Source organism: Pezoporus occidentalis, unplaced genomic scaffold (assembly GCF_034315485.1).
Source record: "Pezoporus occidentalis ecotype Australia unplaced genomic scaffold, CSIRO_AGI_Poc_V1 ctg7, whole genome shotgun sequence".
NCBI lineage: Eukaryota > Metazoa > Chordata > Aves > Psittaciformes > Psittacidae > Pezoporus > Pezoporus occidentalis.
In genome coordinates this window covers 2,441,313-2,466,495 of record NW_026916052.1, presented here as the reverse complement: position 1 = coordinate 2,466,495, position 25,183 = coordinate 2,441,313, and the positions used below count along the sequence as shown (strand labels likewise).

The 25,183-nt window shown below is 44.2% G+C and overlaps 1 protein-coding gene across 4 annotated transcripts in view; it reads right to left on the bottom strand.

Moving 5' to 3' along the window:
* The window catches only part of TRIM67 (tripartite motif containing 67), a 40,597-nt gene extending 19,221 nt beyond the window's left edge, over positions 1-21,376 (bottom strand). For 2 of the 4 annotated variants that reach the window (XM_062641656.1, XM_062641658.1), the window contains exons 1-5: positions 20,148-21,376; positions 13,784-13,879; positions 9,942-10,064; positions 8,561-8,671; positions 6,303-6,462 (exon numbers count right to left, since the gene is read on the bottom strand). In XM_062641656.1, the coding sequence (XP_062497640.1) occupies positions 6,303-6,462; positions 8,561-8,671; positions 9,942-10,064; positions 13,784-13,879; positions 20,148-21,050 (1,393 nt within the window). In that variant the 5' untranslated portion in view covers positions 21,051-21,376. The remainder of the gene's footprint in view (positions 1-6,302; positions 6,463-8,560; positions 8,672-9,941; positions 10,065-13,783; positions 13,880-20,147) is intronic. The other 2 variants (XM_062641657.1, XM_062641659.1) reach the window with 1 other exon arrangement.
* Positions 21,377-25,183: the final 3,807 nt, after the last annotated feature.

The following is a 25,183-nucleotide window of genomic DNA, read 5'->3' as shown; positions in this document are numbered from 1 at the left end:
TCCCTTTTTGATGACTTTCTTAGGAGAAACACCAAGAGACTATTGACCAGACCGGCATCTTTAAAACAAAAAAAAAACCCCACAATAAAACATCCATTACACAGTGAAAATCCAGTCTTCTGGAGATGTATCTTACACACAGCTGAAACTGCACAGGTTAAGTGGGGATGTAAGTGATGCATAGACCCTGCCGTATCTTCTGCCCAAGGCTGAATTTTACCAGTCAGGATCATTTCTGCAGAGCTCAACCGTGTCTTACAAGGAAGTGAGTGCTCTGAGCATTCATTGACTTAGCTCTTAACAATGTCAGTTTGCTCTTCTTTTATCTACTCTGCTTTGAGCTTCTAGTTTATTTTCCTCCCTCTGTCTGAGTGAGAGTTAAGCCCTTGAGCTGTTCCTTTTGTCCTATTTTACCTCTCTGAATAAAAGAGGACTGTTCGCGTTTTGTGTAGCAAGCAGTCTGTGGGAAAATGGATGCTGCTGTGTGACAGGGCTAAAGCTGCACCCCCACTTTGGCAGTGACACAAAAGTCAACATCACACGTGATAAACAGTGCAGAAGCTACCGTGGCTTTCTGCTAGCATTATCCATCACTGCAGTGAATGCAGATGGTTGGTAGCACAGAAGAATAACTGTGGTCTAAGCCAAAATAGCTTTATAAATTAGCCCTTGAAAGTTTTTCTGTGGAAAGAGAAAAAGAAAACCACCTTGTTCCTATGCTTCATATTTGATGATGATTCAGAAGGTGCCATAAATAAAAACCTGTTTGTTTTTCCACATGGAAAGTTCAGTCTTTTCTCTAGGAGACCGTGTGTCTGGAGAAGTTAACAGAAATGTGACAAGAGTCGAAAACCTGAAAAGGAGGAGTTCAGAGGTAATGGGATTTTTTAAGTGAACCACTGTAAGTTTAGGGTTTTGTCTGTGTTTGTTAGCATCAGTATTTCCAGTGATTGATGAGCATAGGAGAAGGTTGGGCTGTATCTTCCATCCACACTCCTGCCACTTTACCTAACCAGTTAACCCTCCCAGGAGGCATGCACTGGGTCCTCCCCCGTTTTGAGACTCCCCCTGGCAAAACTGGATGAGAACCTAATTCTCAAAGTTTATAAAGTACAAAACACCCCATCACCTCTGACTAAACCACTAACCTCTCCAACTCCCTGCAAGTCTCCTAGAAATACTACCTGGAGGCATTCAGGGACTATTTACACAAAGCACAATGCCAAAAAAAAAGGATCAGAATTTTTTGGGGAGGGTAGGTACATGTTTTAGGAGTCCCTTTTTACTGAAACAGGAATGCCATCTAGGACATGGACAGTGGGATTGAGTGCACCCTCAGCAAGTTTGCCGATGACACCAAGCTGTGTGGTTCAGTTGATGCACTGGAGGGAAGGAATGCCATCCAGAGGGACCTTGACACACTTGTGAGGTGGGCTGATGCCAACCTCATGAAGTTTAACCATGCCAAGTGCAAGGTCCTACACCTGGGTCGGAGCAATCCCAGGCACAGCTACAGGTTGGGCAGAGAAGAGATTCAGAGCAGCCCTGTGGAGAAGGACTTGGGGGTGCTGGTCGATGAGAAAATGAACATGAGCTGCATGGAGACCTCATAGCAGCCTTCCAGTATCTGAAGGGGGCCTATAGGGATGCTGGGGAGGGACTCTTCATTACGGACTGTAGTGACAGGACAAGGGGTAACGGGTTAAAACTTAAACAGGGGAAGTTTAGATTGGATATAAGAAGGAAATTCTTTCCTGTTAGGGTGGTGAGGCACTGGAATGGGTTCCCCAGGGCAGTTGTGAATGCTCCATCCCTGGCAGTGTTCAAGAGCAGGTTGGACGAGGCCTTGGGTGATATGATTTAGCGTAAGGTGTCCCTGCCCACAGCAGGGGGGTTGGAACTAGATGATCTTAAGGTCCTTTCCAACCCTAACGATTCTATGATTCTATGTTTTCATACAGTAAAGCACTGTTGTTCCCACCTCCCATGGGCAGTTTGAATTTTGGCCCTACATGTGAGAGTCACACCTACTACAGGGAAGTTCCTGGGCTTCTTTACTGTGTCACTGGACATTTAAATTTATCAGCTTCCTACTGCCCTTGGGCAGGCACTGCACAACCTGCAGTAGCTGAAGGAGAGGTAAGAAGCTCCCACCAGGCAGCTGTGCAGCTTTGCTGGATGGCACTTGCTGCGGCTGCCCTTCTGCCTCATCATCTGGATGCAGATGGGCAGAGATTTGCTTTGGTCTCAGATTCCCTCTGGGAGAAGAAAAGGTGAATACTTGTAAAAGTCATAGGAAAGTGTGAAGTGAGTTGAATAACTGGGACACTGGCATATACTTCATAGTGAAGGGCAATGGGACAGGACTAAGAAAAGAAAAATACAGGCTAAGTGTCAGGAAAAAAAGAAGACTCAGATGTTAAATTACGGTGCTGTCCCACTTCTTGTTTAACTAAAGGTCCTCTAGAGAGGTTTTGAAGGAAAAGATTAAAAATATAAAGGGACAAATGATGCTGCATTGGCACAGCAAGATCTATTAATGAGTCTGAATGATATCCTGCTATTTAAAAGTGCTGCATGCACTTAGCTAAAAAATGTGATACTGATGTCTCATGTCAACTCAGCAGTTTCATAAACACATTGCTCAATGTGTCTCACAGCTGATCTCTCAGGATAGAGTAGGGCTGCTCCAAGATGCTGTCTGCTGTTTGTCCTCTTGACAAGCAAGTTGTGCAAGGATGCCCTCCACTTTTCCAGGTTAGTTTTTAGAGGACTAAGTGCAGTGAAAGGATGGGACCCTCAGAAACGTGAAAACCTCCTCCAAAACTGCCATATGAACCCTCACATAGCATGAGTCACTGCTGTAGGAAGCACCCTACAAATAGTGTTATAGAGAGAGAAGGAAAGACCACAGGCAAAGATGTGTGTCCATGACACAATGCAAACAGAACCAGGGACAAAGCCTACAAAGGAACGGTTACTCTTTCATTGTCAGGGCTGTGCAGCTCATGGCTGGAAATGCAAAGATCTGCAACAAGAGATGTGTCATGGACTGGTTTGCAGAAGGAGTCACTCCTGACAAGGAGAAGTAGTATATCAGTGAGTGTTCAGAGGTGGTATACAGAAGTAGAGAGAAACTGTATTTTTTCCTGCTTTGTACCTAGTCTCTGTTTTGCAGCAAAAGAAGGTTGTATGACAATGACAGTTCCAGCTGTTTGAACAAAAAAAACCTGGAACACGTATTTGCCTGTGCCCCTAGTTTGAACTGAGGAACTGTGCTATATGCATTCAGCCAGCCATCAAAGAGGACAGGAATTTTGTGCCAAGGCACTCAGAAAAAGCAATATAGAGGAGAAAACTTGGACAGAAGAAAGGGATCTGGGAAAGCTTATAATGCCAGCAATTACTAGAGCTGTGTATGTGTCTCAGCATGTCAGCTACCCTGGTGAGCATGAGGCTCTTGCCAAAGGGCTATCAGTAAGACCCCTTGGTCAACATAACTGCTTAAATGTTACTTCTGCATCAATCATATTTCTGCACACTTAATTTGTTACCAGATTGCTTTTTCTTTCTATAAAAAAAAGATCTTTATTTATTGAAATAAGCTTTAGATAAGGGCTTATAGAGTCCACCAGTAAGGTACATGAACAAGTCATCAAAGCAAATGCAATGTGATTTGTTCTCATTTTCATTCTTCTTTGTCTACCACAGTGAATCAATGTTTACTTACAAGCATGCTTTCACTCTAAATGACCCATGCAAGCTCAGTGAGGTTGAATGAGGCCAGAGTTTGGAAAAAAATAGAGACATTCACTCATGCACTAAGCATCGATAACAATAGTACAGACCTTATATTGCAAAGCTTTTGGAACAAAGAAGCTTGCAGATGGAAAGGTCATGCTGGTCCTATTCTCCTAGGCTTCCCTTAAACTCCCTTTGCAGATAGTCTCGTATGTCTTTAATTCATTTACTCTTATCAGATGAACCAGTATAGTGACTTAATATCACTCCCCTTGACACCCAACATTTGGCAAAGACTGATGACCTGTTGGTGTGCTAAGGTAGGTAGGATTGGAGAAAGAGGGGCATATGTGAAGGGACACATAGATTTTTCTTTCTAAAATTGGAGGCTAAGAAATACACAAATTCTGATGGCAATAAATAGCAAAACATCACCTGCAACACCAGCTTCTCCTCACGGTCAGCAAACTGGTGCTCCCAGTAAGTCTGGTGCTCACTGCTGAAATGGTGAGTTCTCTGCTGTACCTGTATTTCTAGATGCAAGACCACTACGCATGAGAAGATAATGCAGGGCTAGTTGAGGCCACAGAGGCAAAATTTAGGAAAAAAAGTGCCAAATTTCCAGACTAAGTAGTGCAAATGCATATAGATTCAATGACATAAACTGAAAAAAATATAAATACACCTTTATAGACTAAACAATTCTCAATACCTGTGAATGTAAGCTTGGGACGCGTTAGTGGCTTGTTCTGCTTGGGCACACAGAGATGCAAGGGGAAATAATGCCATCCCTTACACATCTTCAGGAATTGTGGCCAGGTTAACGCCATTTCCACCATACTTTGCATTGTGTGTACATGGTCACACCAGTTGTGCTGATCAATTGGATGGGACATGCAACAGGCATGGTCAAGGTCCCTGGTCAAGGCCAAGATAGATCAAGGAAAAGCCCTTCATGAGGGCTGTTAAGGTGCCTCTGGGGAGCAAAGCCCAATGGTGTTCAAGCAGTCCTGTCCTCTCTTCTGCTCTTCAGATTGTGTCTAGCTTAGTCACAGAGCTTCACTGTGATCATATGATAAATGAGAGTGTAGCAAACAGCACTATCTTTCATAAAGCTCCAGTGAATCTGGCTCAATTAAAGCCTCATAAGTCTTCAAGCTTAAAGACAGATGAATGTCCAAAAGCCAAATACCTAAGCTGCTCTCACCTCAACTGGCCTCTGGTTAATTAGCAATCTAACTGGATAGTTTAACTGCATTTTTATACTTTCGGGAAGGAGAGTGGTGGAAGATTAGTATTAAATATATTGAACAATTAATATGGTCAACATGAAATCTAAACTGAATAAAAAAGACAAGTGCAGACAGTATTTGGAGAAGTTTCATCAGTGACACTCTTTTTCTCTTGACTCTGCTTTCCTGGCTGTCAACATTTCAAAGGAACCGTTTGCAGGTGTTTTTTGAGTAACTTTACCACAGCCTGTTTATGCCAAGATGCAAACCATTCTCTGTGAGCAGACTTTGGCTCTTAACGCTTTATCCATTGTTTCTCCACATATTCATCTCTCAAATTATCCACCCTAATTACTTCATCTTGGGTCCCGTAGGTTCAGAATTAGGCCCAGGGAGAACAGATAAACTGAACAGAAATCTTTATGCTTGCTTGGAGTCAAAAAAAAAAAAAGGAAATCCGACATCACAACACTATTATCCTTAACTCATTCATTGGCTTCTGGCAGCCTCTACCCTGTCACCCGATGTATAATTAAGCTTGAATCAGCACTGGGGGAAGCTAATGGCATCATTCCCAGGGACCACAACGGTCTTCAAATCTAGCTGGTCTATGGATCTATCTAATTCTGATGCAGTTCTCATCCTGCTCCATATAAAACCAAGCTTATTACAAGTGCATGCTGTTAGTATCTTTTTTCTTTGCCAGTGGCATTTACTGTTCATCAGCTTCTGCTTTTAAATGCTTTTGAAAATCTTCTTTCCCCTTGGAATTATTCAGATACCTGGAATCAAGGAAAGATTTAGCCATGGAGTTACTTTCCCCTTGGGAATCTCTGCCTCATTATTTGTTTTAAGCTGGGCACTGTTTACAGCACAGTCCAGATATAAGTCAAAGGGTTGGGGTTTTTTTTCCCTATTCAAGCATGTGTGTGTGGGGAATATTTATTTACTACTTCAGCTGTTTCTAACAAGATTGGGGTAATTGGTATTTTGAATTAACCGTGTTAAATGAAAGAATGCTGTAGAATGGCATAAGCTTTCATGCAGCTGATGTCTTTTTAATCTTCAAAGCTGATAAACAGCCCTTCTCTGGAGAATTTATAGATATTCTCAAATCTTTAACGGCACCTGGTATCTCTGATGAGCTTGTTCAGTGAGGTGAGCACACCTTTTTAGGAAACACCCAGTAACCTGAATTTGCTTGAAAACCTTTTACAACCACCCAGCAATTTCAAGTCACTCCTTTCTCTTCTCTTGGCGCCCCGTCCCTCCCGGCACCAATTCGACATATGCATGAAAACAAGAAAAAAGAAAACAATAAAAGCTCACCCCTACATTTCATCTGAATAAAATCCAGCTGGTGAATTGACTGCAGCAAAGGTTCACTATCCAGAGTCAAGTCAAACTCAGCAGACACTTTTGGCTCCAAGGCTCCTTTGACCCACTGTTCCTGAGATACCTGAACACGCTTGATTAAAGCATCTGAAATCTGAAAGAGAGTTATCAGGCTTAGGTATTTATATTATTTATAATGAAATGGCAGATGCACACATTAAAAGTGACAGAATGTCTGGGAGATACAGCACAAAGAAAGCAGGAATACCACAGAACAACTGCTGAGATGGGATTTGGTTATTTTGGTGTAAGGTCCATTTGTGTTGCATCCTTTCATCTCATCTTTTCAAAGCAAATCTCATCTTAGGGTAGGAAAGTAAAAATCACATTTATAAAGCCTGTTAATATTGTGTTATATTTCATGCCTCTGAATGCCACATATACTTCTGCACTCTGTTCTCTGATCTGCACAGTCTAGTTTTGCTCTCCTGTTTAAAACACAGTTGCACAAAGAGAGGCTTAAATGTTAGAGGGTCTCTGCACTCAGTACCCGTGATTCAGTGCATGAAAGCTGAAAGGTATTAAAAAAATCACACGGGAAGGAAGGCGTATATTTTTCACAGGGAGGGTGCTAAGTTGTCAAAGAATATGATGGGTTTTCTATGATTACATCTAAACTGAATTTCATTTTTAAAGCTTTACTCTAGCTAAGCCCACAGACAACTAGGCCAAACATCAGACTAAGATGATTGCAATGGACTCTTCTGGAAGTGAAATCCTGGCTCTGTGGAAATCAGGAGCTCAACTGTCCTTGAATTCAGTGAAGCTGCCATTTGAATATCTGGAGACCTTCTCAGTGAGCTCTGTGTAAGTCACAGGGAGCAGAATTTTCTTCTGGCTAAGTCAGAGACAGTTTATCGTAGAAGTTCAGATACGTTTTCTTATTACTGTTACTGGAAGGCACTCCTGTCTGAGCCTCTGCATCAACAGCTCCTAATTGCATAAGTGAAGGAGCTTCTCATAGCATTCTTACATCCTTGGAGTCACTTACAGGGATCCCTTAGCTGTGTTCAACATGCTGGCTGCAGGAGTGGTTGCTTTAAGTAATGCAGTGCCTCAGTGTTTGCTTGTTGCCTTGAAAGCATCATTAGATAAACCAGGCGAAGGTAAAAATTTTTTTATAAAAGGTGACTGCAAAGAATGAACCCAAAAAGGTTACAGGAAAAATAAGCTGAAGTGCAAAAGAAGCATGTATCTAGTCAGTACGTAGATAAGACCTAAAGGTTTCATTTGCCCTGCAGTATCCAACCAACAGCCTGCTAAAATCTGTGTAAACTTGAGATTAATATACACCACACATTCCTCACTCTTGCTTGAGACCAGACGTGACAGTAACAATCAATCTGGAGTGCTAATCGGTTTAAGTTGGCTAATTCTCATTGTGGTTTTTAGGGATGCAGTGATAGCCCCCAACACTCATGCATTCATGTATGCAGTGTGCCCTGTTCAGCTGACAGCCACAGATCATTTTGTCTGATGTGCCTTCCTTCTTAGGCAATTAATAAGGCAACAAACCTAATGGGGCAAAACAGAATAATTAATAAAACCAAAAGTATTAATTAGGCAAAATAATTTATTGGATTAGTAAAACTGTTACGTTTTCTCATCAATAGACAGTTTCACTGCTTGCACCTAACAATATCCTGCAAACTAAGACAGCTATAGGCTAGGCCATATTTTGCAAAGAGGGGGTAAGTGAATCTTCCAGCTACAAGACAGGTTTTGTTGCCCTGTGAGGTGAAACAAACCCAGTAAAGCAAAGCTACACGCAAGCCCTTAAGGGCTTTCCACGCAGGGGAGATGTTGAAGGGACTCTTTCTCATGGGAAAGAGTAATGAAAAGGGGAGAACTGAAAAGGGGAGAAATACTATTTGCTGAGTCACAGATCTTTCCAAATTGATCAGAGAGCTCTGTAAGGCCCTGTGTTGAGTTTCTCAGATGAGAATAAGATAACATGCTGGAGAAAGCTGTCATTAACTGTGCCTCGGTCAGAGTGCGCCTGTTCAAAACCATCCCTTTGCTGGGACATTCATGCAGCCACCAGGCTATCAGAGCTATTAGACAGTACTAACAGGAGTTAAGGTGAACCTGCCTCAGCTGTGGAAGAGGCAAATTAGCAAAGCTATCCTCTTTTTAGATCTAACTTTAGCGTCTTTTCTTTTTCCTCCCCAGAACATCAGAAAGAAAAATACCTGTAAAAACCCAGAGGGATCATTTTCTTTGATAACTTCTAGGCAGTACTCCATAAGCCCCGTTGACTGGCGTAGCTTCAGAGTACAGTGATTTATCTGGTCCCAGACAACCTGGAAAAGAAGCATCAGTACAGCTCTGATACTGCCTCAGCTTACAGAGAATTGTATAAGATTATTTCAGAAGAGACAGCAAATGGAAGAGTGTGTTAAATCTATGCTTAATTTAGCTGCCATATGGCCATTGCCATGTCTCCATCAGCTACACTCACTCGTTCTGTGTTGTAAATACTGATAATTAGCTTGGCAAAATGTGCACAGGGAATCTTGATTTTCAGAGCAGATTAATTGCTCAAAGATCAGGCTTGCTTGGGGCAAAAAGAGCACAGAACATGTTTCTGCATCTGCAGGATTCACATTTACAATCACACTTTCACTGAAATCTGAGCTTTTAAAAAATCCTTTACTTACAAGGCAAGTATTATAGAGGGTAAGTGCAGGCGTGGTTTCTTGTAGATTATACTCTACTGTTCTTTTCACAATTCACCATTGATCCTGCTCTGCTTAAGAACGCATTGCTGGGATTAAGAAATAAAAAAGGCTACGTCTCATTTTTCCACATATTGGACCTGATTGTGCTGCCACATGGCTGCAGACTAGGCCTAATAGCACTGCACTCAACAGCACAAGTCCTGGCAGGAATAAACTGCAGGATTAGCTGTGCCGTTATCAGTGTGTCCTAAGTGTTGGTTCTTGTTAAGCATGAGTGTTTTCAAATGCTGATCTCAGGTAGATTTCATTCATTGTTTGACATGTTAGATATTTCACTTCAATTTCTCCTTTTGTCTTAGACATCATTGATGTTTCTGGCACTATAATACCTCAAAGTCACATATGCAGTTCAACATTTCAAGAAATGTGTTGATTTAAACATTTCTTGGCTGCCACTTTGTTTAACCATTTATAGCTTTCTTCTCCCCACCGCTCTTTAATGCATTCCTTTAATATCTTTTGAGTGGCACGTGGATTTCTGGAGGGGGCTTGCCTGAATTTCAAAGATTTAACGAGACACCAAAATCCCAACATTTTACTTGGGCAGAAGGTCCCTGAACGCAAACCACACACGTTTCACTCTCAAAAGATAACCCCAAACCATCAAAGAAATAAAGACTGATGGCCTAATTCAAAGAACTGCTGAAGTACACACCTCATTTTAAGTGTATAAATTATAATGTTCCATTAAACTGCTGAACTGGAACCTGCTAAAGGACTTTAAGATTTGGTCACTAAGAATTTTCATGGTATAAAGGGCTGGGGACCTGACAAAACACAGAGTAACAAGAGGTATCAGCAGCTGTGCTCAGCTGGTGAGACTTGTGCTCACCTTCAGCTTGTGCTCACGTTCTTTGGTCACCTTTGTGAGCAGTTTTGCTTTCTGTCGCGTTAACGCATCAACCAAGGCATCACACTGAGCAACAAGGCAGGCTTCATAATCCAACCCATTCTCCTAGAAGGAAGTGAGAGTTATTATGCTCATCAGAGAAAGCGTATTTCACATCTTAAGCTTTTGCTCATTCTTACCTGTTTTTCTATTCAGAAAAGATTTCCTTTCAAGACCTCAGCATTTCTGTTGCCTTGCTGATTTCATTACAGCTGTACCAGTAATAGCTGCATGCTATAAAATGAAACAGGAGGATGCTATGCCACAAATAGGCTTATTCAAAAACTTGATTTACTGGCACTTCGTGGACAACAGACATAGTACAATATAATGCAAAAGCTAAATGTAACGTACACAGTGCATGCATATACGTAAGAAGATTCTGCCCCATTCTGTTTTAATTATCCCACTGTAGGAACTTTGAAATCACTGGTTCTACACCATGGCAATTAGAATAGAATTATGAATCTGGTCTACAGGTTTATTACAAGGAAATCAAAGCCCTAAGATTTGTGTACTGCTTCAAGTACTTCTTTAAAGATAGTCAGCACTTGGCAGTGGAGACATGTATTTCATTAGCTTTAAAAAGAAAAAAAAAGGAAATACATGGCAGTTTTTTATTCATATTGTGGTCAAACTCTCTGCTAGGCAGAGGCCAGCATCTGAGGTATACAACACTGAGCTTTGAGTAGCTGGATATCACTTATCACTACATAAACCCCTGTCCTATCAATCGGGAACAAACCATACTACCACAGAATCCCATGCAGCTGTAGGAATCTGACCAGATGGTACTACAAGGTGCTGAGCCTTCCCTCCTCCCAGGGATTCCTTTTTCTGGCCGTGGAACTGATGCTGCAGTTCACATTCTGGGGAGGCTCTCCCTCGCTTCCTCTGCTTGTGAGACCAGAAGGAGAAAGCTTTCAAGCTCCTCTTCAGAGGAGATGTTAATTTTCCTATCAGCACTGCATTCGCCTCCCTCACTGCAATCCATGCATGCCATTCTCCAGCTGAGGGATGTAGGGTTGCTCCTCCTTGACAGGTCACCATCACAGTCCTAGACCTGCCAGCAAGATGGGTGGGTGCAGAGGCACCAGACAGCTCAGTTACTGTTCACAGGTTTGTCTTAGACTCTTCTTGTTTGCATCTCTCCCTCCTTGGCTTATATCACACTCAACTCCCCCTTAAGCCCATTTCCATCCAGCTACCCTTGAAGTGCAGGTTTGCGTACAGAGCCCAAATTAGTTGATGGCTGTAGTGCATAATTTCTCTCCTCATTTTCTATTCACACATCAAACATTTGGCAATACGCCTCTTCAAGTGAGAAAGGATGAAATTGTTACAGCAGATGGGAAAATGTGAAAATCAGATCATAACAGCAACAAGGAGCAAGGAAGCAACAGGAGCAACGAGGAACAGGCAGCTTCTGAAAAGAAGAGGTCAAAACATTTAAAAGTGACCTCAGAAAGAAGAAGGGAAGGAAAAAAGAGGGGGAAACAACAGGTCTACAAAGCATGGAAAAGAAAAGTAATTATGAATTTACAAACTGCTCCCAGCAACACAGAAGCACAGCTCCTTGTAGCTGTGGCAAACTAGAGAGGAAATAGAGTGCAGATGGCTGTCTGGTCTGCTGTGTGTTGAGACAGGGTAATAAAATGTACAAATTACTCCTTTGTGTAAGCATATATTTTAAAGACATTTTTGCTGAGGGGTAAATGTTAGGCAACCACCGTAAGACTTTTATTAGAAATAACCTGCTCTGAGATACGTGATTCTGGGTATAAATCTATGCACGAAGGCTAAACCTATTCCTCCACAAGTAACTGTCCAAGAATTGGGTTTTTTGGCCCAGATGCCAGAAGACACCAACTAGTTCATGGACAGGTCTTAACCGTTTCCCCTCAAACAGTGTGCTTGTATCGAACCTGCCTACCAGCAGCATTCTCTGGTATGTGCTATCACCAAATGCTGCTTGAGCATCACCTGAGAAGAGTGCAATTTGCCATGGGAGAAAACCATGCCAGGGAGCTCACCAGGGGTTAAAGTGTGTGGCTGATGGTTTCAGAGCTCTGCCTAGCCTTGTTTTACTTAGAAATACATATGCAGTTGATTAGTCCTGCTGTTTCCATCTGCTGAAATTCCATGTCCTTACTAGACTCGCAATGGTGTCTGGTTCAACATGTGAGGGCCAGATTCAGCTTTGTGCCCAGACATGCCTAAATGTCAGTGGGTGATATTGCCTCTTCTGACTACTCTTTTAGCAATCAGCAGCATTAAATAAATGGCTTGCTTTTTTGATCTAATTGTAGCAGCTCCCTTATGCAGAGCAATTTGGCAATGATTTTATTGGAACACTTTAAAGGATTTTACAGCAAAGTCATAAACAGTCATAATAGACCACCTTTAGGTCTCAGGAGGGAAAAATAGATTTTTAACAGAGCTAGATGACCCAAGACAAGATTGGTGATAGACTACCCTTTTGAATGAGCTATTCAATCCTAAATTAGCTGTGCATACCTATAGGAAGAACTGCTCTCTAAAGATGTCCATCTTTCTCCTTCAGCAAAGAAAGAAGTCTAAATGACTAGGTTAGATCAGCTATGTAACTTTTAAATAAGTCAGTACAGAGAAACCTTACACTGTGTCCAAAATATAGCACGTGACAGGTACCAGCTGATGGCTTCACGTCGGTTTCTTTCAGTTAGATGTGCTTTTTTTCCCACCAATTTCTCAGTCTTGGTTTGTTCCCTTTCCCATTTGTCCACAGAAAACTGTGAGGGTGGGTAACTATGCTGCCCTGTGGCAACCTGAGAGCTTGGGCAGCATTTGTGATACAAATTCATCATCAAGGGTATTAAGTGGAATATTTTATTGATAAAATTCTAAACGAAATACAGATTTTTTAACTTCTACTTCATTTTTTCTGTTACTAGTAGGCACAAGACTTGTTTGTTGATGGAAGATGAGTGAGCAGCAGAGCGAGCATGTCATAGAGCAGATGACGTATATCCCACAGAAAACCCACCACCACAGAGCACCACTACTGTGAATAGCAAGTGTCCTCTCCTGGGCACTGTGCCCATAGCTCAAACTATGGTGGCACATTCCCAGCCATGTTCTGCAGGGTAAGAAAGACCTTGAGGATCATCTGACCTCCAGCAGTGATGAGTCTAAATTTGGTTGAAAATAGGACAGGTTTCGTTTTGGTTTTGTGCATTCAATTACTGCACTCACCATGAGCCCTTTTCTGACTATTAAAGCTGGACAATTACAGGTATGAAAACACCTCTACTTCAGTAAATGACCACATTGATTTAGCAGCATTTCTTTGTTCTGTTTTTTACTTCCTACAAATACCCTAATATACAGGTTGACTGGATTTTGTCCAGAAACTAGTACATTTTTTAGAAAATGAAAGATGGAAAGCAAGTAGTAAATTTTGAATGTGTTAAAATGAGAACTTATCCTAAATGCTCAGTTCCAGCAATTTTAGTCAGGAAGAAGTCCAGACACATGACCGATGGATTCAATCAAATACTAATCAACACAGCTTAAATGTCCAGTATCGAGTACCAGCTTCTTGCAATAAACAACAAACAATTTAGAAGGTAAGAGGGGCTTGCAGGCATTAGTTGTTGAATAATTTGCCTAGAAAATCCATTCAAGAAAGCTTAGATGATTCCAGGAAATATGAGAATAGCACAGGAGACAAAGTCATCAAATGAATTATTCACTCAGTTCTATTGATTACGGTATTATCAAAACAGCTAATATTCTGCAGTTACCTGGATCTGCTGCAATAAATTTTTCAGCTGGACCAGAAATTCTTTTGCTTCCTTTGCTTTATCTGAAACACCATTTAAAGCCTGAGAGAGCTGTGCCTGCAAGGAAGGAAAAAAAAAGGGAAAATTAGAGATAAAATGCAAATGTGTTTCTTAGTAATCCTTGGGTTTGATGATTAATAATGTGCTAAAAGGCTTACTTGCTGTCGCATGTATTCTTAACGTGCCATGTTTGTGCTAGAAAAGCATAGCTAAGATTTTCATTGTAATAAAATTTAATAAAGGTGAAATTTGCGTGTGGGGGCAATCAAGTATTGTGTCTGCACATTCCATTTTATTGCAGTAACTTGGTAAGTCAAAATACCTTTTTATAAGACAGCTACCCACGTATATAAGGAGCTAATAGTCTTACACTTACACAGTAGCATCTGTCATGCTAAAAAATCCCCAAATGCTTTCCAAACCGTCACTAATTTTTTTTTCATCAAAGCGTTAACTCTTTCTAAATGTGGTAGACCTTACCAAATTTGAGATACACTATAGGACTTCAAGCATAAAGCTGCATTTTCAGACTTCATAGTAATGTCCCTTTGGGGCTCCATTTTCCTATGCTCCAATCCAATAAAAGGGTGAATATTCCCGGAGAAGTTGGAAAAAACCCTTCCTCTTAACTTTTTACTGGTGAGACATACGGAATATGACTTTTGTATGTACACACTGAAGACCTAAGCTCCCCTCTGCTCAGCTGGCACCTGAGATCCCTAAGCCAAACCGGAGGCTCTCAATGGACTTCCAAGACAGGAAGGAAACAGTGGTTCTGTCCCCCGGCAGACCCAGAACCACCATGGTCTGACTAGAGCAGCCCTGGTGCAACTTCCCTGGAAGCCTGGCTGGGATTACAGAAACCATACTGCTCTGCTTATCAGCACATGGCAAGCCCAGCTCCAGCATTACTTCTCTGTGCAAATGTAAGTGACCAGATAGGTCCCACTGGGAGTGCCCTGCTGGTTAGACTCTTTGTGGGTCTACCTCTCAGGCAGATTTGGCAACTACCAGATTGCCAATGCCTACCTACTTAATTATCCTCACCAAACAGATACAATAATTGACAACTGGAAATGGAAGATGGAGCATCTTTGCTATCATCAGGCTCTCAGGAGGTTGCCATCTCTAGTTTCCTTAGGACTAGGGTGTGCCTTGAGACAGAGCCTTTTAAGTAGGAAGGCACAAAGGTTATGAGCCTCTAAGAGGAGACCTGATTGAAATTCATTAAGTCACCACTCATTCCCTGTTTTCCTCTTGCTCCTGGAAGGCAGTAAATCACCCCTGAAAAGGGCACAGCTCACTTCTTCAGGCTGCCAAAGTTTTGAGCTTACCTTCCACTTGAATGTCTCCTACTCATCCTTCCTTTGTGCTCACTTACTCATGCAGGACAGAAAAGAGCAGACCCTGGCAGCTCCTCATGGGCATTTCACACCCAGCTCTGAGGCAGGCAGCCTTATGCAGGCAGAGGTACTGCCTAACTCCACACACCTCTCTGGCAAGTGGGTACAAACCCTGAATGGGATCTTGGATTGAATTAGAAAGAAGCCATCCTAGTGTTTTTTCCTCATATTCACACAAACTTTTGCCTTTTAGCCCAGTTGTAGGTGTTACATTTGTGCTAAATTTGAAAACAAAATATGCTCTACTACAACTGATTTGTAACAAATGCGATGGGAGGATACATTACTGTGTCTGTTTCTCGGTATTCGAATATTTTGCATTCTCTTAAACAAACTCCTGTCACTGCACAAAAATACAAAGTTATGATCTTTGGTATGAATGCTACTGGAGATCATGGAAGCAAACTCCAGGTCCTTGAAAGGGTTCCAGTCATGGGTGGGGAGGAAGCGGGAAAGAAATAGGTAGCAAAAGCATGATATGCCCTGCCATCAACTGGCCCAGCTAAATTGGAGGCAAGGGTTCCTTTCTTTCAAATCGAAACCAAGGGCTGGTCCAGACAAAAGTAATACTTCCACTTTTTCCACATCTACCTTAGCTCTCAAATCATCTCAAAGTGCTTTTCACCAGACAAGAAGAGCCAAAAGCAGTATGTAGGCCCACAGCAGCTATAGAAAACTGATCACCACAGGCAAATTGTAACTGGCATATGTACTGTTGGCAATCCATGCAGTCATTCCTGGATCCCGGCACGCTCACAGCACTCCCAGCACAAATTGCTGCAATAGAAACTCAACAATGTCATTGCGCAAAGGGCTCATGAGTGAATAGCCGTGTTCATTAAAACCTGTGGCTGCATTAATGCAACTGCAGCGTGAAGCTGAGGAGAAGACCAGATCTCCATTTGTGAAACCCACTTAGAGATAATAGCCTTGTTTTTCCAAGCATTTGTAACGGATACCTTACAAAGCAGTGGAATTTAATCATGCACTCTCCATTCAAATCAAATAGAGCTCCATGACTAAGCCCTCGGTAAACCAACCAAACCACAGAAAATGCCCTGTACCCTCAGAGCAATCTTTCATACTGCAGAAATATTTACTGGAAGCCAAACTGAAAAGTTACTAGCTCCACTGACTGTGACAATTAATAACTCCTGACAAACAGTATTCTAGCTGGTGTTATCTTTACCTGAATACCTGGTCTAGGAACAAACAGTGTGAATGCTGGAGATGGGTACCAAGTTTCTACTTCTATCAAATACAGGAACACAGAGAGAGATAACAAGGGTGAGTAATTAAACTCAGGTAGGCATGGAAGACAGACGCTTCCTTTGATTTTAGAAAATGAACCAGATAATGCCCATGTCCTTTTTCAACCGAACAGTTCATGCTCATTTAACTTGTTTTCCTTCCGTCTCTCTTTAGTAGCATATTAACTATTGATTAGATAAGCTCACTCTGGTGCTGAATTCTGAAACAGCCCGCATTCTGGGGGGAACACAACTCTTTAGGCCAGCAAATAATAACAGGTATTTGGACTCCAACACTTGCCTTCAGTCACCTGCTTGCCTGCCTTTCACAGACCTATTCAGCTATGACTTTTTTCAGTGTTTCAATAGATCATAAAATCACAGAATCATAGAACAGTTAGGGTTGGAAAGGACCTTAAGATCACCTGGTTCCAACCCCCCTGCCATGGGCAGGGACACCTCACACTAAACCATGTCACCCAAAAATACGTATATATTTTAGCTTTGCCCAATCTAAATGGGCAATATGTGACCACTGTCTGAAATGTGTCCACTGTCCTGAAGGTGAAATGTGTCCGCTATCATTCCTGTTACTGGTAGATCAAAAGGCCTACCAACTTAAATCTGACAATGGTGTCACTGTTCCTGCTTATGAAGGCATAAAAGGACTTATCTTTGGCAAAAAAACTTACACAGTCTTAATTGATAACCTTAAACTGGTGGTCCAGCTGCACTTTTCAATACAGATGAATGTAATAGAATCCAGTTGAGTTAGTGGATTTTCACAATTTTATGCCACTGGAACCCTGTTGTTATTTTACATCATTTTTAATTTCTCTGTAAGAGGAGTTACATACAGCAGCGCCATGGGGAACCCGAGCCATTAATGAGAGACAGCCAGTCGAGTTCAGCTTTCATGCCAGCACTAAAGCTGAGGGTAAATGACCATTTCATGGTGAGACACTGGAACAGGTTGCCCCAAAAAGCTGTGGCTGCCCCATCCCTGGCAGTGTTCAAGGCCAGACTGGATGAGGCTTTGAGCAACCTTTGTTAGTGGAAGGTGTCTCTACAGAGATGGCAGAAGACTGGAACCAGATAATCTTTAAGGTTCCTTCCAACTCAAACCATTCTATGATACCATGATTTCAATGCATGGTCTGCAGCACTGTACAGACAAGGCAAAGCACTCTGCGATTTGCTACTAGATCACTATATAATGCCCAGACAAAGAAGTTGTCAAACAGTTTGAAAAGGCTAACCGAGAAGTGGAATGGAAATGGATCCTGAAGCTGAAGGTGACCAAGGCTTCTGGAAAAGCAGTTCCACACAGTCAATAGAAAAAAAAGTTTGAAGTTTGTGGCTGTGGGATGAAACTGTGGTCTGAGAAGTGGGGAAATGGCTCTGGCAGTCCTTCTTATGTGAAGAATACCAGTCTCTGGCCTCAAAGGGAGGTAAGCAGGTGCTTATCAGCTGATGGTGAACAACTGTCAGATCTACTGAGCTAAGAACACTCATGGTCAAGCCATTCCAGCTGTCTCTACCAGCTACACCTGGAGCATCTGGAGAGAACACATAAAAAGTGAATTACATTTGGCAGGCCACTCAATGTAAGTAACTTACGGTTTGGATGAAGTAACTACAGGTAATAAACTTGTAGGAACTGCTGTACTTGAGAACAATTTCTAAGCAGAAGTATGTAATTCTAAACCAGTTTATCTGAGTGGATGTGAGCTGATGATTTAGGCTGTCTGGTTATACAGTCCCATTATATTTATTTTCTTCCAAGTGCATTGTTCTGGGAAAAGTAATAGTCACAAGAGCACAATTTCAGAGTTCCCAAATTAGTTAATTTTGAGTATTTTTTTCTTTCACTAGATTTTTCACACTGTTTGAGTCTGTAAATCAGGAGAAAATTACATTCTATGATACCTTAGTCCCAGAAAAAAGTACCCACTGGGGGACTGTTCATGCTTTTGACAATATTTGATAGTGGGAAAGAGAGAAAATGACTGATTCTGATTACACCAGAGTTTATCACATTGTTCAGAAAAGTGTTAAACAGTTTTAGCTCAAGGTAGAACATAATAAGCACAAGCTGATCTCTCACACTCTCCAGAACATCAGCCACACTTGAACAGTGAACTCAGTCCTTGTTCATTGAAATAACTCTGCTCCAAAGTGGGTTCTGCCGTTGGCATAACCAGCAATAGCTACGAATTCACAACCTGCTCCTTCTGTGCCCAGAGAACTTCTCCTCTGCACAAATACCCCTCATGTTAGGGAGGAGATGGCTGAGCCCTTGGCAGAGCACTCAAACTGAAACATGTCCTGAAGAACTTTGCTTTCTCAGATGGACAAACTATGCAAATAACCCAAGGGGCATATTTTTAATATCTTAAAAATCAAAAGTCAGTTTTCTGCCTTGACAAATGTCTTAGCCTAGCTTGTGCCCGACCACCCCAAAGCTGAGAGATGGTGAGACTGCTCTTGATTTCATCCTCTCCTGCAGCATCTGAAATGATTTCTTGGTGCTTCCTTTACACCTAACTGCAGCAGGAAGTGAGAAGAAGGTAATCCTGTGGGCAGCAGCACTGGCCAGGTGCTCTTTGCCCAGCTGTGGGGGAAGTCCTTTTGTCCCAGTGCAGCGGGATGCTCCAGAGGACTGCTGTCAGCACTCAGGTATTACAGTCCCCTCTGTACATTCACATGTATTAACTAATCATTTTTCCAGAGACCACCATTTTTAACCAGAATGTTAACTTCATCCACTCTTCCAACGCCTAAGATCATGTTCTGCTCTTCATTCAGGTTGCAAAGTTTTATTTTTAACAAGGAGAGCATGGCCAAGTGACCCAGCAGCTCTACCAGACCTTGGCAAAGCTCCTGTGTAGTGAAGCAGCAGGCTCTGGTGTCTCCTCAGGGACTCCAGGTGGGCTAAGGTGCACTGCTTCAGGGAGGCATGAATCAGACTATGATATTATGTGAATCAGAGAAAGCTCTGCTTGTTCCCAAACCCCATCCACCCCACGATTCCTTACTCATCTTTGTGTCATGAAGGTCCCTCCACCCACTCGTCTTGGCCCCTTTGGAAACTGAGGGGGAAGTAAGACCTCTTTGAGGCCCAGAAGACAACACAATATCCCACTATCCTTCTTATCATGCTTTCCTGCCTAAATTCCTTGGGTGGTTCTGGGCCACTCTTCTTCCTTGACATGTGGTGGAAAATGCTTGTGGCAGCTTGCGCTGAATCCCAGGTGAAAGGGAGGTGGTGCAAGAAGAAATGTCCATTCCATCTCCTCACAGGCAGCTGCTGCCACCTGGGAGAGGATGGGATGGCTAAGGACCCTGTGGAAGGCAAACAAGGTAGTGAAACAGTTGCTAATCCCAGGTCTCTGCTTGAGTCCTGGATGAGCCTAAAATTTCCTGGCTACGGTGAGGCCAACATGGGAGGGATTCTGGGTTTTTTAACACTGAGCAGGGGTTGCAGAGTCAACGGGCAGGCAAGGAGGACCAGAGACCTAAGAACACCACGCCAAGGGAAGAAAAGTCAGGGAGGGTGAAGGATGTGAAGTAACCTTATGTCCCACAAGCCGCAACCTGACATCGGGGCTTTGGGACAAACCCCAGTGCCAAGCATCCCCCGGCTCCTCCGGGCTGACCGCTGGGTCTCACCTTGTGTTGCTTCCACATTGCGCCCAAGGGTTTGACGTCGTGCTTGCCGTGCTTGCCCTCCTCCAGGCACTGGTAGCACACGGGGCTGCGGCAGCTCACGCAGTACATGCTGTAGTTCTCCAGGTCGTGCTCGGCGCACGTCGGCAGCTTGCGGCCGCCGCCCGCCCCCTTCCCGCCGTCGCCGCCGCCGCCGGGGGCGCCCGGGTGTGAGGGCGGCGGGACCAGGCGGTGCTTGGCGAAGGGCCCGCGGGCCGGGTGGCAGCGGAGCTGGCAGGCAGCGCAGTACAGCACCTCGCACTGCTCGCACAGCACCGCTGCCGGCTCGGGCGGGCTGCGGTCGCAGAGCTGGCACTTGGCGGCGGCCGCGGCGGCGGCGCGGCCCTGCTGGTAGCGCTGCACGATGGCCTCCAGCAGCCGGTTGCGCTGGAAGCCGCGGAGGCCGCGCTGGTCCAGGGAGGCGCTCCTGTGGCACTGCGGGCAGGTGAGGGACGAGCTGGCGGGGCCGGCTCCCCGCGGAGCTGCAGCCGCCGCTCCCGGGGGCGCCGGCACTAGTGGCAGCACCCGCACACCGTTGGGGGACTTCAGGCTGGGGGTGTAGGAGCCGTACCCGCTGTCGGTCTCGCTGTGCAGGCTCAGCTTGTCCGCGTGGTCCCCGCCGCCGCCCGCCGCGCACTCCGAGTCCGGGCAGGCGGCGGAGCCCGCGGCCGCTCCCGGCCCCGGCGCGGCGGCGGCGGCCGGCGCGGGGCTCCGCGGGTGAAGCAGGGCCGGGAGGTGCTGCTCGCTCTCTGGGGTCTGCACGGCGATGGTGCGGGCGCAGGGCAGGCAGACATTGTGCGAGCAGGGCAGGATGATGGGCTCCCGGAAGAGCGAGCCGCACACCGGGCACTTCAGTTCCTCTTCCATGGCCGCTGCCAGGCTTTGTGTGCGGGGCGCGGGCGGGCTCAGGCGGCCGGCGCGGGGTCGCCGCCGGCTTCCCCCATCCTCCGCGGCGCCCGCCGCCTCCTACCTCGGCTCCGGTCGCCGGGCAGAGGCCGGGAGGACTCCGGCCACCGCTGCCGCGTCGGGCAGTTCAGCACCCGCCGTGGGTAGACAGCTCCGTGCGGCCAGGCCGGGGCCGGGTCGGGGAAGGGGCCGGAGGAGCAGCCCGGCGGGTGCGTGCGGCGAGGGCAGGGCTGCCTCGCACCCGAGGCGCGGGCAGGGAGCGCGGTGGGGCTGTTTTAACGTTGGTGGCATAGAGTAATAATATACGGGGAAGGGAGGCGGGGGGAGGAGGGAGGGCAGGAGTAGGAAGGGGCGGGAAGAGCCCTTTCCAGCAAATAAGTGGTCGGTCTCTCTCTCCGGCGAAAACATTTTTTAAAGGATCTCTGTACAGCGATGTCTTTATATGTTTAAATAAAGCCATTGTTTGGGTAGTGGGCTGAATGCAGGCGGGGTTCCTTATCCCTAGTAGCGCCTTTTCCCTCCCTGGAGAAAAGAGGATGCTTGCCAACAGACTCAGAGCGTGCCTCTCCTTCACACACATCTCACCATGCAGGAGCACAAACGGGGTGCGCTAAATGTCAGGCCCTCTTCGAGGGAAGAACGGAACTAGGGTTACAAGAGAAGCACAAAGCCCGGGTACAAACGTTGTGGCTGGAAGGGAGGGAAGAGTGGCGAGCTGGGAGACGTGCCTCATCGCCCCAGCTTGGAGCCGGGTAACCCCGGCAGAAATTTGTGGTGGGGATAAATCAGGGATGACAGCTGAGAGTTTATGAACTGAAAATAACCATCCTTAGAAGAAAGGAACCAGCAGTGGGAAATCCTCCATCTGTTTTGTTTACTCTACATATGCTTAGCGTAGATGTAGCAGTGGTTTATTTTTGTAGTGGAGAGAGATTACACGTAAGAGTGATTTCACTGCTTTATTTATTTCTTTCTTCATCTATCTTGTTTAAAAGCCCCTTCTGTATTAACTTTGGTTCCGTAAGCAGATCCTAATTTTTTATTTGTTTTAAAATGCAAGTTGTTTGTTTCAGAGTAGCTATTTTACAAATGCAGAGCTAAAGAAAGAGAGAGAACATATTAAATGCATTGCCTCTCATCATAATGTTTCTCAGTATATGATGAGCATTTTGTGACACTGGGTAGGAAAGGATTTTCCAGTTTCAGGTTTTGCTTTTTCCAGATTATTAAAACTGTTGATGCATGGAAAAGGAGAAACGGAGACAGAGAGTAGGAATATATTAAAACTTCCAGTTTTTTTTCAGTCTCTCTGTGGTTTTCCTTCCTGTATCTTGCCTAGCCACCTTCCTGACAAGCTGAGGGAGAAAAAGGTTTTGAGGGGCTTAAAGCTTTATAGTTCCCCAGTTGAAGGTGGAAAGGTGTCGTGGTTTAAACCCAGTCAGGTAATTCGTTCGCTCACTTCCCCCCCTTTTCTTGCCCTCCCCCTGCTCTCGGAGGGACGGAGAGGAGAATCGAAAAGAATGCAACTCCCACGGGTTGAGATAAGAACAGTTTAGTAACTAAGGTATAACACAAATCACTACTGAAAATGATAATAATGATAAAGGAAATAACAAGGTTCTGACCGATAACTCGCCCCCCAAGCCCGACCAAGCTCTGACCGATACCTCCTCCAACCCTGCAGTCTCCCAGCCCTTCCGGCTAACTCCCAGTTACATCCTGGGCATGACGTGCTGTGGTATGGAATACCTCTTTGGTCAGTTTGGGTCAGGTGTCCTGTCTCTGCTTCCTCCTGGCTTCCCCTCCTCCCTGGCAGAGCATGAGGCTCACAAAGTCCTTGGCCAAACCAAAACATCGCTTGTTATCAGCTCTGTTCCCGAGCTGAAAGTCAAAACACTGCTGCACCAGCTACCAAGAAGGGGAAAAATGACTGCTACTGCTGAACCCAAGGGCAGGCAGGGCTCGTGGCACAAAAAGAAACGGCTCTGACCCACACAAACCTGCCTGTCTGCTGGCTAGGAATCTTCTTTTGTGTGACCTCTGTGCCAAGACTGAGAGTTTCTAGACTGTGTGTTTGGGCTACCTCCAGACAGAAACCTTGGCAGTGCAAGAAATGTTCTGAAACACCATTGATTTCACAGCAACCTTATGCTACTACAGTGCAAGACAAAGCTGTGGGTGAAATGCTGTTATCTTCATAGTCGTCCTTCTCTGCTCTGCCATCTGTCAGCAGCAGGAATGGATGCATGCTAAAGATTCCTTCAGACCTATAGGTGAATCCAAGTCACAGATTTCAAGTCTATGTTGGAAGCCATAATCCTAAAAATTATTAGGAAGGCACTGTAGCTTTTTCCTCTACTTTCACTTGCTTTCTCTACCTGGCCTGTGTGTTAGCCACCAGTGATCATAACATTTGTAACGGTAGCAGCAAGTCTGAGACATCTGAGCAAAATGAAGTATCAGACAGAAGGTGATGGAAATGTAAAGATATGAACACCAAAACAAACCAGCTCTCCTTTATACCTACTTCTTAGCTGGGGCTTACAACTTCTAATATACTGAATTTTACATTTCTGTTTTGAGTGCTACTCTAGAGTTTATGTAAAGACCTGCAGCTGTTTGTGCTTGACTACAGAGGGAAATGAGAAGAGAAACACCACCTCTGAAGGACAACCACCCTCTTTCAAACTGAGCTTTACTTGTCCTCTCCACAAGCCTCATTTGTCCTGAGAGTACATTGCCATAACAGGTGACATTTGAAACAGAGACAAAAAAAAAAGCAATCTGGTCTTTTCGGTACTATGGTTTGACTTTTACTTCATTCAGGGTCTTTTTCACCTACTTCAGCAGTATGTCTGAAATGTTTATGCCCATGATTGCTGTGGCTCTGAGAGAAGGGAGAGCTGCGTGGCCTAGTGCACTTGTTTACTTATCCCACTCATCCCAGAACAGCTCGTTTCCAAGGAATTACAGTTTGAATGCAGAAACCTTCATCCCCATGGCACCAGGTGGAGCTAGCACCTACTGTAACAATACTTGATGATCTGATGGGTTTAAGTTGCAGAGCACAGATTTCACTCCTTATGACAAATATTTATCTGTATAACAACTGCACTGCTGATGACAATGGAGGTGACCAGCCAAAAAGCTGCTGTCATCTTTACTGCTCCAGAAGCCAGAACAGAAACTGACTGAAGTGTTGAAAAATGCACCTGAGCTTGAGCAGACTGACTTTGGAAACCCTTATTCTTGCTGAGAAACAGATCACACAGAGTCAATCCCACTAATTTTAATGGATCTATTCATAAAACACCAGCTCAGTCTGAGCCTGAGAGAATCAGGCCTTTACTGTGTTTTGTAATCAAGCCATTTTTATAATGGAGATGATCCCTACAATTTTTTCATCTTTTTATGTTCAAATGAGTCTTTAATCTTTTAGAGCTGTAATGGTATATAGATAACCTAGAAACCCTATTCTGGCAGTCCTGGCTTTGATCTTTATTTTAATACTTCAGGATCACTAGTATCATCCCCTTAAACTATTTACCTTCTGTAAGAACTTATTAGCATCTTTTATATCCCCCCTGACAGGAAAAAAGCTAATGAAATATATTTATAAGTTCATATAAAAAAAGATAAGGCAGTATAACCCCTCAGTAAGGAGAGAGATTTGATTCATCTTTTTACGTCTGTTGTTTCATTGCGTATGCTTATGTTTGTTTGGGTTTTTGGGGGGAAGGTGCGTGCTTTCATGTTCCATTTTTTGTACCCTTTTATAAGTCATACTGCCCTCACATGGGCAACTTTCCAATCAGTTTTCCCTGTTTCTTTTCTCATTTTTTTCCTTCAATGGCTGTCCACCAAGGTCACTTCACTTTCTTCTGTTTTCTTCTTTTACCACCACTGTTTCCCAATGGGGAACTTTTTGATTCTAGTATTCCAGCATCGCTCCTGCTAACAGGCATCATTCCAAGCACACATCCTCCCATTTGAAGGGTAACAGAATAAAAGGGTCTTCTCTCCACAGGTGCTTATCCCATTGCAAAAAGGAGACCAAAGAGATAGTTCACAAGAGCAGAGAAGACAAAATGGGC